This window comes from Anomalospiza imberbis, chromosome 3 (assembly GCF_031753505.1).
Source record: "Anomalospiza imberbis isolate Cuckoo-Finch-1a 21T00152 chromosome 3, ASM3175350v1, whole genome shotgun sequence".
NCBI classification, from domain to species: Eukaryota; Metazoa; Chordata; class Aves; order Passeriformes; family Viduidae; genus Anomalospiza; species Anomalospiza imberbis.
Window position 1 is genome coordinate 61,718,906 of NC_089683.1, and position 13,247 is coordinate 61,732,152.

General features: G+C 36.1%; 1 protein-coding gene across 3 annotated transcripts in view; it reads left to right on the top strand.

The window, feature by feature from the left end:
• The window catches only part of TMEM181 (transmembrane protein 181), a 32,636-nt gene extending 19,688 nt beyond the window's left edge, over positions 1-12,948 (top strand). For all 3 annotated transcript variants that reach the window (XM_068184699.1, XM_068184701.1, XM_068184700.1), the window contains exons 7-17: positions 1,423-1,503; positions 2,466-2,565; positions 3,294-3,424; positions 4,021-4,112; positions 5,279-5,336; positions 6,001-6,103; positions 6,200-6,251; positions 6,830-6,912; positions 7,984-8,073; positions 9,676-9,742; positions 10,643-12,948. In XM_068184699.1, the coding sequence (XP_068040800.1) occupies positions 1,423-1,503; positions 2,466-2,565; positions 3,294-3,424; positions 4,021-4,112; positions 5,279-5,336; positions 6,001-6,103; positions 6,200-6,251; positions 6,830-6,912; positions 7,984-8,073; positions 9,676-9,742; positions 10,643-10,721 (936 nt within the window). In that variant the 3' untranslated portion in view covers positions 10,722-12,948. The remainder of the gene's footprint in view (positions 1-1,422; positions 1,504-2,465; positions 2,566-3,293; positions 3,425-4,020; positions 4,113-5,278; positions 5,337-6,000; positions 6,104-6,199; positions 6,252-6,829; positions 6,913-7,983; positions 8,074-9,675; positions 9,743-10,642) is intronic.
• Positions 12,949-13,247: the final 299 nt, after the last annotated feature.

Here is a 13,247-nt window from a genome sequence, read left to right on the forward strand (position 1 = left end):
ATTTTTTTGGGGCTCACTGTGCTTATGAGGAAGAGAATTTTTTTTTTTTTTTTTTAGCTAACACAAGCAGGTTACTAAAATAATTCACTCAAATGAGTGGAATAACTATCTCAGTTACTAGTGCTAAAGATTGCTTACAAAGCACTTACATCATGTGTATTTTTTGACTCCAGAAAGAAACTGGGAGAAAAGGGAACTAAACCAAGTTTATAATACAGGCTACTCTGGTTATTTACCTGTATGTAGCATTCAGTGTGTCAGAGCAGGCAGCAACCAAAAATCTTACATTAAAGGAATAATATTTTTAATATGCCAAATTAACTTTCTAAATATTAATATTTTTAATACTCCAGTGCATAAAGCATATAATTAAAAATAAGCTCTAAGGGAAAAAAGCCCCAGGCTCACAAACCATTTATTTAGTTCCAGTATTCAAACAAAACAAAGTATTTATAGTCGTACCGTTTTTTATCTTGCTTTACAGGCTGCCAAGAAAACTCCAACCCAAACTTTCCTGCAGCAACTAAAATTGTCACATTTATTTCATTATTACAATTGTTTATGGTGATCTGAGTTGACATCAATGGATTGCCTTTTGTGTGATAGGTTTCTCTACATATAATTTTCGTTCTACATTTACAGTTTAAAAAGACAAGACAGAGGTTGACAGATTTAATACATTGAAAGGTAAAGCTTGTTGTTCAGATGAGCAGAGCATGCATGTGTTGTGCCAGGGAGCTTACATTTCAAAAATGGCTTCAGAAGCATGCCAGGTATGAGATAAATTGTCAACAGAGCAGAGTTTATGTAAACTGACTTGTTATAATTAATATTTGTGCCTTCTAATAATTAGAGTAGAAGAAGGAGGCTTTCCCCCTTAACCTATGTAAAGATTTCTGTATTTCTGGTAAGCTACTTATCCTTCCTTTACATGATTTTCTCTTTTTTAACTTCTGAGACAAGTGAGTAAGCTTTAACAAAATAGACTCCTTATGGGAAGTACCCCTGTACCTCTCTGACTTCTTTATAATCAGTTTATGCATCTGACCTCGGTAGTGCAGAACAACACACTGGATTTACTCATTTATTGGCATTCAAACTTTTATTGAAAGTGCAGTTGAGATCAATGAAGGCTATTCTATTTGTCCTGAGAGAGCTTCAACATATGACAGCAGTATATTAGAAGTGGCAGGATAAAAGAGATGCAAGGCTATTAGGCTGCTTTTCTTATCTTTTTTATCATATAGTCCTGTAATTACAAATTTGTCTTTATTTTTCCATGGTGACATAGTGGAATTTGGTTATTCCTTTGAATTTTGAAAACCCGCAGAACTTTTCAGTATCTGCAATAAAGTGCTAATTATTGATGTCATAGGTAGTTTGTCAAAATACTACTCATTGGGCTCTTCTGTTTTCTTTTAGTGGAAGACCTATAATCCAACCTTTTCACAAGTGGAAATATGGTTCCGATTTGTCTTTGTAGTTCTTACTTTTATGGTCACGGTAAGCGTTTTTTTGCAGCTTTTCTGCAGTTTATTATGTAGGCAGCTGGTAACACTGCTCTGTAATGCTGTGTTTAGGAATTTAACCCCAGGCAGCAAAGTTGACATGTCACTGAATGGGTGTAAAAATGTTTCTGAAATACTTATGTATTTGCTGCTTTTATGTTTTTACAAGTGGTATTGAAGGGACATTAAGGAAGTAAGATAAATGGGAAAACTTGTTTTTCTAAACTCTGGCTTTGGATTAAACAGAAAAAAATTTGCTTAGACAAAGGAAATTGTGATGAGATGCTAAAGAAAAGTATTATTTTTCTTTATAATAGTGTGGGTGGGCTCAGGAATAGGATGGCCAGAGTGTGGGTTGTTTGACCTTGATCTAACATTAAAGTTATCACTGCCTTGCATGTGAGGATGGGCCAGGTGACCTCCAGAGGTCCCTTAAAACCTAAATAATGCTATGATTTAAATGATGTCTCCTCTCTATCCTGTCTTGGCTCCTTTCAAAGAAGTGTTTGGAAAAAAAGGCAAAATAAAATCTAAAATCCTGAATTCTCAGAGACACCAAAGTACTGCATGCTTCCATAGCATTTTTCTTGCAGATGATGTTGCTCAGGTAATTTGGAATATAAAATTCAATCTGCTTTTTAAAAAAAGTGAGTTCAAGTGGAAGTTGTTGATAGTGTGTGACCAATAAAGAGCCAACTGCTTTTTTTTCACACGTTGTTGATTTTTCAGGTACTGGCTGGTTTACTTCTCAGTTTGCTTGAGAAATTAGGTAATTTGCATTGGGGTCAGTGAGCAAACTTGAAATAGAAACAAGGAGACCTGGTTCCCATTTACAGTGTTCTCAGTGGCAAAGGCCTCGTGAAGTAGCCTTTGCAGTGTGCTGTGCTCTCTCTTAGCTCTGGTTAAGCCATTGAAGGCTGTATTCCTTCCTTACAAATTGTTGTTGTTGTTTTGTAGTGTCTGTTTGCACACTCCCTGCGGAAATTCTCCATGAGAGACTGGGGTATTGAACAGAAATGGATGTCCATCCTACTTCCTCTCTTGCTGCTTTACAATGGTACTTTTATCCTTGAATTTTTAGAAAGACACCTTTTTAAAATAAAAGCAGGGGAAAAAAAGAGAAGACAAAATAGAATTTCTCCTTGAACTTATGAGCAGTTGTTTATAAAGCTTCAGAAAACTAAATTTTAAAAAAACCCAACCCTTTTCAAGGGTAGCAAATTCAAGGGGATAATGAGTGGGTGGATTTTGTTCTTCTCAGTCACATGGATATCAGCTATTTGTTTAAAGCTCTAATTGGAATAGGTGCCTGCCATACTTAACCTTTTATTTTCTGTTTGTCTGCTGTCTTACTTCTTCATTTTTCAGATATTCACACTTTAGTTTAAAATGGAAGCTAATTTTAGTCCAGTAAAACACAGCAAATTCTAGCACTTCCTAGCAGTACCAAAATAATATTTGCATCTTAGTCATCATATGATAATTTTTTAGGTTGTCACCATTAACAGTGGTTTAGTAGAAAGTCTAATAAAACCTTGAAATCTAGAAATTATGGCAACTATTCAAGGTTATTTCTACAACAGAGTGGATCGCTGCTGGAGGCACCATTTTCTCTGTTAATTTCTTTAAAATAAAGCAAGCTCCAGTTTCATTTACTGGTGTAATTTGAAAAAAAATCTAGGTTTTTTTTTGATCTGCTGAAGATAGATTCTGCTTTATTTTTCATACTGAAAGGGTTTTTTTCTCTCTGTTTAATTTTTTTTTTTTTTGTTGTTGTTGTTACAGATCCATTTTTCCCCCTTTCTTTTCTGGTGAACAGCTGGTTTCCTGGAATGCTGGATGATCTATTCCAGTCACTGTTTCTGTGTGCATTGTTGTTGTTCTGGCTTTGTGTCTACCATGGTATAAGAGTACAGGTAAGAGAGGCAACAGTAACTTACTGAGGAGACAGAACTTGTTTTGTTTAGTTCTCTCAGAAGGTGACAAAAATGAAATCAAATTCTTACAAAACAGACTGTTATTTTATTGATAAAGTACAATGTAACATATGAAGGTTTGGAGTTAGAATGATTTATGGTGAAGTAGATTGAGTCAGCGAAACCTAAATTAAGTAGATGGAACAGTCATCAAAATTACGATGCCATTATGCTTCATTCTTGCTTGAAGGTCTTTGATATTGTATGTGGTAGTTGATTGTTTTTTTAAACTACTTTAAAATACTACATAAGAGAAATAGGAATTCTGGAACCTATGCCTGTATTTGCATTATCAGTGAAATACATTGGACCTTATAAACAGGATGCTCCAACTCTACTTTATCTCATTAACACAAATGATGATACAATATAATGTCTTCTCTAGTCACTTGTGCAGGATAAAAATACAAAAGATGAGTCTCTTAATCCAGTTCATGTTGAGTGAAACAAAGATGATAGTTATTTTATTCTGTCAATAATTAATAAAATCTCAAGGATGGGTTCACACTTTCACCACACTATTGTTTCCTTAACAGGGGGAAAGGAAGTGCTTAACTTTCTATCTGCCCAAATTCTTTATTGTTGGACTGTTGTGGCTGGCCTCTGTTACACTGGGAATATGGCAAACGTAAGTAATTTAAAATGTATTGCACATGTATGAGGTGAGAGTGTTCAAGAATGAGAAGACTGAGTGTACCTGTAGCACTGATAAGAAACAATAAACACCTGAGTCTGAACGCAAGCTATCATCTCAAGTGCCTTCAATCCTGACCCTGACAGAGGTAGAAAAAGCAAGGAGAGAACCCACACCTAGTGGTACCTAGTTCTTAATGCTCAGATTGTGGTACAGGAATGGTGTTCAAATTCTTACATCTTTCTGTTCTGCAAATTGTGACTGTCTTGAAAACAGTTCTCCATGGACAACCTAGTAGTAATACTTTCATAAATCTGAGTGTGATCTAGAAATCACTACTTTGTAAGCATGTTATGGCTCCCTACAAGAATCACTCTAGTGCTATGACTCAATTAGCATTTAGTAGCTGAAGCAAAAGTTTCTCTGTAGCTAATTATGACATAGTTTGACCAGTCTTTCTTGAGTATTAAACCTGCACAACTGGTACTGACATGGCTTAGTCAAGCTATGCTGTCTTTACTCAGAATTCTTCTTTTGCTTGGTTTAGTGGTTCTCCATTTTTCCAGTTTGTTGTGTTAACATAAAGGTGTCACTCTTCCCCATGCAGAAAACTTCATCCATTTTAGTACATATGTAGTTTCTATACTGTTTTAGTCTCAAGTATTTGCCTCTTATTTTATCTCAGAAGGAAAATACCTTCTAACCTTCTCCTTGCCCTTGTACATTATTGAAAGCAGTGCAGTTGTAGGAAATGCTCGTGCTATTAGTAAAATTGCTATGAGGGAAGGCCTCATGCCACAATTTTCTAAGGATAAAATGTAGACGCTGAAACGTGAAAACTTGTAGGAATCCTGAAAGCTTGTACAAATTTACATGATACAAATTTTCTAAAAAACAATTTGGATCATAGAAATTATGATCCCAATTTATATCCTCCATATTTCTTCAAATTTAGATTGCTATATATGGTAAATTTTCATTACTCCATTGGAATTAATGGCATTGCACCAACTTACATAGCAAAACCCTTTTGTTATAAACTCTACATAGTAACCTTAAACCTTATCTTTGTGAGTGGGTTTCTTGGTCAGCATGTCTTTTTAACTTTGTCTGGAACTGTGTATTTTTGATACCACTTTTTAATTTTGAATCTGTTCTAGTGTGAATGAAGTACATGACCCTACATATCAATACAGGGTTGACACAGGTAATTTCCAGGTAAGTCAGAAATTACCTCTTGCTGTCCAATTGTCAGGTACAGTTGGGCAATATAAGGAGATACAGGGCCTGTTCTTCTATAAAAATGTTTAACACAGTTTAGAAAACAGGAAATGCTGGTCAGACAGTCTTATTCTGACTAGAGTACTTTTGTTTTTGCTTTAGATCATGCATAGACCATATTGATATCTGTCCCCTTGAGAAAAGTGAATTGTCTTCCAAATCTGGAGACTAAACACCACAAGTTTGTTGGGATTGAAAGAAAAAAAATTTAGTCTGTTATTCAGTTTTGTACATCTTAACTCCTGCCAAGGTCCCCTACCCTAGTAAATTTCAGACTTTCTTGTTGTAAAGGAAGAATTGATGTACATGGGTCCTTGTATTGTTCTTGGGAGCTGTGTTTTTAGAAAATTATTGAGATTCAGCCAACTCTGAATTCAATTAACAAAATCCTGAATTCAATTAACAAAATTAAGCATCCTTTCTTTACATTCCCCAAAAACCTTCCCTGAATGTATCACCATCCTTGACTCATGAGCCTACTTTCCCTGCATAAGTGGACCATTCTATGTTGTACTGTTGGGAACCAATTATTTCTATTGACAGAAGAAGGAATAGATGAAATCTTATTAAATAATAAAACCTAACTTCCCATTCCTTATAGGGAATGAAAATCTTCTTCCTTGTGGTGGCAACCACATACATTCTCTACCTTTTGTTCTTGATAGTGAGGGCATGCTCAGAACTTCGAAACATGCCTTATGTTGGTAAGCAATACTTCTTTTGATTCTTCCCAAACAAGCTTGCTTCTCATAGATGTAGGTGTAAATTCACTGATAAAAACTTTTCTCAATCTTTTTCAGATCTCAGGTTAAAATTCTTGACTGCATTAACCTTTGTAGTGCTTGTCATTAGGTAAGGCTTTTCAAAGTACATTTGTCAGTACTCTAGCTTTTCTAATCTTTTTTTCAGGGCTTTGAATACCTTTTATTGTAATAAATTAGTCAATGAAACTGAAGAATGCCTTTTAATATTATTTCGATGGCAAGCATTTCTTAATTTTTTAACTCTTCTTGAGGCTTTTTGAGCTAACTTTATATTATTTCAATTATCATGCCAGTGCTGGATTTGGCAGAGCTCTTCTGGAGCTTTGTATGCTTCACGTAGTCAAAGCAGAAGTTTAGTGTTAATTTCTTACATTACTGTTAATGTCTGTTTTCCCTACACCAAGCTGTTATTTCAAATAGCTGTTGACTATTGGATTGTCTGTAGTAGATGAAATCTGAGGATTTCTGCTTTTCTCAGCTGAGTGCTAACTTTTAATCACAAAGGAATCATTCTTAATTTAGAACTAGCAAAGCAAATGTATCTTAAAATAAATGGTCAGCATGTTAACATAATTATTCTCTCATATACTCCTCTATCAACCTACTATTTCAATTTTACAGCCTAAAGACACAGTACACCTATATGCTTTATTTTTTTCCCCACAGCATTGTTATACTCTACCTACGCTTTGGAGCACAAGTTCTACAGGACAACTTTGTTGCTGAGCTGTCAACTCATTATCAGAACTATATCCTTGTGTTGTGATACTGCTCAAGTAGGAATGTTAATCTTTTTTCATGCAGAATGTGCTTTAAAATGATGTGCCTAAGACTGAGACCTTTGACTTCTAGGTGGACTCTTGAAGTTGAGTGTGTTTTGTTTGATATTTCCTGTCAGCATTTTGCAATGGCTCTTGATAGAAGTTATGATCTAGACAGTCTCAGTCTAGTGTGTCCACATCACATGCATCACAACTGCTTGTGATACTCTCCAAGAGGAATGTAGTGTTAGATATGCATGCTTTATGCATATCTAACTAATTTTAATGAGACGTTATGGCAAATTTGGCTGTATTTGCTGCCTCAGTTGTTTGCTCGGTACTTACCAGTTCATGGGGCATACTAAAATATGAGAAATTAATAATTTTGATGTCAGTGAAAATGCATTTGTGTATTGGTCCAAGTCTACATGTGATACAGGTCACAACAGAGAATTTGAGTGGCTTGGGAGAGACTATTTCTGATGTTTGTTGCCAGCAGGATTCTGACTTGTATTCCTGCCCTGAACTATGAGATCCTTGCTCTGTGTGACTGCAGCTGCTCTGGTTGCTGATTAGCTTAGGTATGAGTAGTGAGGTAGGAGAAAACAATATATAAAACCTTTAGTTTTTCACCTAAAACTGTACTATCCACATGTAGTCCTTTCTCCTTCCTTCTTCCTCACTGTGCCAAGGAAGAACTTTTTTAAAAATAAACCAAACCAAACCCACCTGAACACCTGACTTACTCTGCTTTCTTTCAGCATTCAAGGCAGAGCTATTTGACTGACCATACACTCCAGTGCTCAAGAACAGACTGTACCTCAGCAGATGTTACGTGTGTTAAAGCTTTATTTGCAATGGGAGCTTTACCTTGAAATAGGTTGAGTACATTAGTTGACACTGAATTTAAAACATGCAGTTTTCTTTAGCCACTCAAGCTCACAAACTTGAGTAAGGTAGACATTCTTTCCATTGAAACAGCCTGTGTATGGGTTGGGTCTTGTTTCCAAAGTTAATATGTATGGAACTATATTGAGCAATGTCCTTAACACTTACTACCAGCAGAATTCTTATCATTTTATGGGTTATTGAACTTTTATCTCTACACGTTAGCCTTCGTGTATTCCCCCTCAAAGAATGCACTGTATGGTAAGTGTGAGCCATTGTCTGGAAAACGTGGATGACAAGAACTGCCATATTAGCAGATGCTGTGTAATGTCTTTGTATTCTGGTTGTCTCATTACTGTTCCAGTTTGCTTTGAGTTAACATGAGCAGAAGCTGCACTCACTGCTCCTGAGAAAATTAGTATTGGAAATTTGAAGGAACACATAAAATGTAATCAGCTGATTAGCTGGGCTTGAATTCTTGTGCACTTAGATCAAGTTTACTGTCAGTATGATGTTTGCATGTAATGCACCAACCTTTGAAGTGACTCACAGACAGCCCTTAAGGAACAACATCACTTCATTTGTACTTCGTTCTAACAAAAGTTAATTCATCAGTGTGCTGGAAAACTGGACTCTGAAATCCAAATGCTGTTGGAAAAGTAGGAGTGAATCTCTAATATGGGAAAAATTTTGGACAACTTGCTATGAGGAGGCTTGCACAGAGCCCATGTAAGGGGAGACAAAGGATTGAGTCAGTGGCAATTCTGGTTTTGCATTGTGATGTATAGGATACAGTCTGACTTACATGATGATTATAAAGCATTTCCCTCACTAAAAGCTAAAGATCATTAAATTAAATATTTTTACTGAGTACATTATTTGCTTTAAGCATTCTGTTCAAGGTACAGAACCATAGAAGAGCCCAGGTTGGAAGAGACCTGGCAAGATGATGTGGCCCAACCTTTCATGGGAAAAGAGGCCTAGATGAGATTATCTAGCAACCTGTCCAATTGTATCTTGTATACTGAGAGCCTGCAGGGAGAAGGCACTAAATAGCAGAGCTCATCCTTTCTCTAATTTAGAGCTGAGGTGGACAAAACTATTCCAGAAGGATCATATTTTTCCATTCAGAATGGAAAAAGAACTGGCTGGATGCAGATAAAGTTGGAAGCCTTCTGCTGGGTTGCAGAAATATTTGTTTGTAGACAGCAGAAGGTAAAATGCTCCCAGGAAAAAGTTGCTATGGCAAATTGCTAGATTGAATTTTACTTGCATATAACTATGAACTGCAGCTAAGCAGCACAGATTATGCAAGAAAATAAGCCCTTAAAAAAAGCTAGAGGGAATTGTCATAAATAGCAATTAGAAAGTATGTGTTTCTTTTCATCTCACCATAAAGGTACAAGTCCTTCCTTCATCTCTTTCAAGGATAGAGAATAACTGGATAATCACTGACTTGCAGTCAAGGGATTCCAACTTTGTTCTACTATATTTTTAGCCTAGAAATAATCAAGAAGTCTGTGCTTTTTAAATACATATGAAATTTTGATTAAGAATAATCAATTTATGTGCAGGTTGAAATACAACATGGGAAATTGCACAGGGGAGGAAATGAACTTAGACAACATGGAGAATATTTATCTAAAAATGAGATAATTATGTTGTCTCCTTAACTCTTAAGAACACTATAATTATGTGGCTGAAGGGTAGTGAAGTTAAAGGAGAGAATTCCTGTTTGGATATAGTTTTGTTGAACTGCGCTTGTGACTGCCTTGGAAGTTGTGTCTGTTGCTACAGTGCTGAGTTAGCACTACGGTCACATTTATTCAACACACTAAATTAACCCTTATTTGTGTCTTCCAGAATCACAGTTGAAAGACAATCCTGCTTTTTCTATGCTGAATGATTCAGATGATGATGTAATTTATGGGTAAGAAAGATTAAAAAATACCTATGGAGAGTTACTTCTGGTGTGATATTTTTGTAATATTCTTTTACATATGAATTAAGTGAAGGGTTTGTTAGTGAAAGTTTTCTGCCTAAAGAATTGAAGTATAGCCTTTTCTGAAACAGAAATACAATGAGAATGCATGGTTTTTTTCTTTTTTTTTTTGGTTTCTAAAAGGGATTGCCATGGCACTGATACAAACAGGTAAGAAAGTATTATGATGCTGGTAGCTCATGGACTGAAGACAGTAAGAGCTGTGAAGGGAAAGGGCTTCCTTTTTACACTGGGAAGGACTGCAGGAGTCATATGGAATTAGCAAAGAGTCAGCTCATATGTAAATGCTTCAGGGAAGGAGAGTGGTGCTTTTTAAGTCTCCAGCACTTACTGAATGAAGAATAATCAAGTCTAGCAAAACTTCCTTGACTTGGATGATTTTATGTAATATGAGAATTACAGTAGCACTTGAGACCCATCCCAGTCAGGTGTCTCTGTGCGGGACACTGAAATACACCTGTGATGTTTTCACCTCTTACCAAAGATGCTGAAGTGGCTGGAACAGTGAGGATTGGACCAACACTGCAGTAACCTGAACAAATTCATGCTGGGATAGCTTGCCTTTGGTTAGTTAGATGAGTAGTGGTAGTGCCAGCTTGCTTCTTGCAAATCCATGTGAAAAATGGCTTTCACTAGAATAACTTTTATTATGCATCATCCTCTGGAGAAAAATCGTGTGTTGTTGATAGCTCCCACAAGGAAGAAAAACAGATACCAACTTCTTACCCAAGTAACAGTTTGATGCCTCAATGTAGTTTAGAACTTTGCTCCTTATTTTCAACTTCCTATCTGAACACCATGTTCAGAAGTTACGTGTCTGTTTCACAGGAGTGACTATGAAGAGATGCCTCTTCAGAATGGCCAAGCTATTAGAGCCAAGTATAAAGACGAGTCGGACAGTGATTGATTGACTGGTTTCAGTGCAAACAGACTTCTGCATCTGGAGTTCAGCCAGTTGTGAAGTTTTCCTAGATGGACAACTTCTTTGGGTTCCTACAGTCTGCAGTCATCTGAACACCAACTCCCAGGAATGATATCCTGCTTCTGTTTCTGTTTACAAGGATAAAACTGAGAAAACAAATGATGGAAACGGTTGTGGTGAAAACTGAAGAAACCAAAATTTTTACATGTCTTATAAAATGCCTAATAGCTGGATGTCAGTGGACTAAAATCTTCGTCTGTTTCCATTTAAAATACTCACAGATTGTGTACTGAGTTTCAAATTGCTTCCTTGCTGCTCGGTTTTGGTTTTTTCTTCTTTTTTTTTCTCTTTAGGATGATGTATAGCATACTGCCATTCATCTGTTCCATTTTGCATTAGCTGTTTTGTATACTGTCCACAGTGGTATGAAGTGCCTCATTTCCCTTTGAATTTTCTACCTTAGCCTTTTGAGCTGGAGGCAGAGAATGAAGTGTTTTGGTTTTTGGCTTTTTTTTTTTTTTTTTAATCAGTGCAAGAAGACACAAGCTTTCTAGTCTTCCTTCAAATAAGTGATATAGACTTAAGGCCATTTTTAAAATACATTTCAGTAAGTTTACCGCATTTATAAGTGCAAGATATGGGCAAATAGGCAAGTTTTAGTGAGCCAGAATAAACTCAATGGTGCAAAATTATTTGTGTAATATGTACTTCATGACATGCTTTACTGCCACAGCAGAAGTGTCTGTGTTGGTTTTTTCTTAACAGCCCTTTCAAATAGAAATGTTTCAACAACAGCAGCTCTCAGAAGGAAGCCAGTACTGGCTTTTTACTGGTCTTGTACGCTGGAGGAGATTGTTACTTGCAGAAATAAAGTATGAAAGTTTTCTAAGGAATTACAGTTTCAAATTTCCAAACATTTCATTTTTAGAGGGTTTTTTTTTCCTACATCAATTTTCCCTTAAGTTGTATTAATAGATAGTTACTCTACATGCTAGAACAGTTGTGGTTGCTCATGTATTGAACGTGCCTGAGAGTCAGCTTGTGAGCATGTTCTGTGTACAGTTCAGCTTCTTTGTCATACCAGTCACCACCTGTATGATGGGAACTTTTACTAGCACATTTTATGATTATCTGTATTTCAGTCTGAGCTGGAACAAAGTTATATGGGAATTAAGTATTCCTTGTACAATGCTGCTGTTTCTCTCTTTAGAAGTTGATTTTCTCCTACATCATTGTTTGGTTCTTTATTTAAGATGTTGGTTTGTAACTACTTTTGTAGTGCTGGGTTGCACTAGGGAATTGTGCTCATCATTAAAATAGTTTAAGCAGAATAGTGCAATGAAGTCCTGCTAGACTTGCTGAATCATATTGGGGAAAAAGGAGATTTGTTGTGCTGTAATGCAACAATGGCTCTAGACCGTGCCCATTTCAGTGACCTTCTGGTGGCTGTTCAGGATCATGAAGGGGAGGCTGCACAAAGCAGCAACTCACTTAGAGAGGACCAAAGGAACTGATTCATGTGGCGCTATGACAGTGCCCTTGCTGTCATAGTTCAGATTAAATCAGTGCTCTGCTAAAGATGTGTTGTGAGACATTGTGTGTGTGTGTGAGAGAGAGGGAAAATGTTCTAAAATTATGTAGAGCTGTGAAATTTTTGGAGAGTATCTGAAATTAAAACCTTTTTGTGCCAGGGATAATTTCATTGTTAGAAGCCAAAGCACTGTTGTATGGCTAAAGCAAGGAAATTGCTGGGGACGAAGAGCAGGTTTTTCCTTTTAACTTCTTAATCGGTATTACTTTAGAAGAACATATAGGAAAACACTAAAGAAATAATTCAAGTTAGTGGTGGTTTTCTTTCCAGAAAACTGTAGCAAAATGTACCTTCAACACTACTTTTTAGACTGTTTTGAAAGGATATGGGAGATTCCCTGTATCCTAAAATTGTAGTCCATTCTCATTTTTACTATTTCTGAGATAACTCTCCCTATTTGAATGTGCAGGATCAGACTTGGCAACCAATCTGACATTGTTTACATAAGCCAAATCCTTTCCAAGTTCATTGGAGTAACAGGAGTAACAGTGGGAACAGGAAATAGGTTTTCAAAAACTGATATTTACACAATTCTTACTTACTCAGATATTTTTCCTATGATATTGTTTAATTCTCTCTTAAATTGTTATGATAGGTAAAATTTTACCAGTGTGCAAAGTACATCAATGTTTCTTACCACAGTCTGAACTGGTTGTTACAGTTAGCTCTCAAATAGTGTCTTGGGATTTTATTAATTGGGATTTTATTAATTATTATTGGGATTTATTTTTAATTTAACTTGGAGATTATTTTTTCTACCATTCTGGGTAGAAAACCCATTTCTGGTTTTTCTGGGTTTTCAACCCATTTCTCTTGCTGGTTTGTTTGAATAAACTTCACTCCATCACTACATTCAAAGTGGAAATAGAAAAGCTAAGAATGGGAAATGTGTACTTGAAGTTAGTATCTCACTATGAACA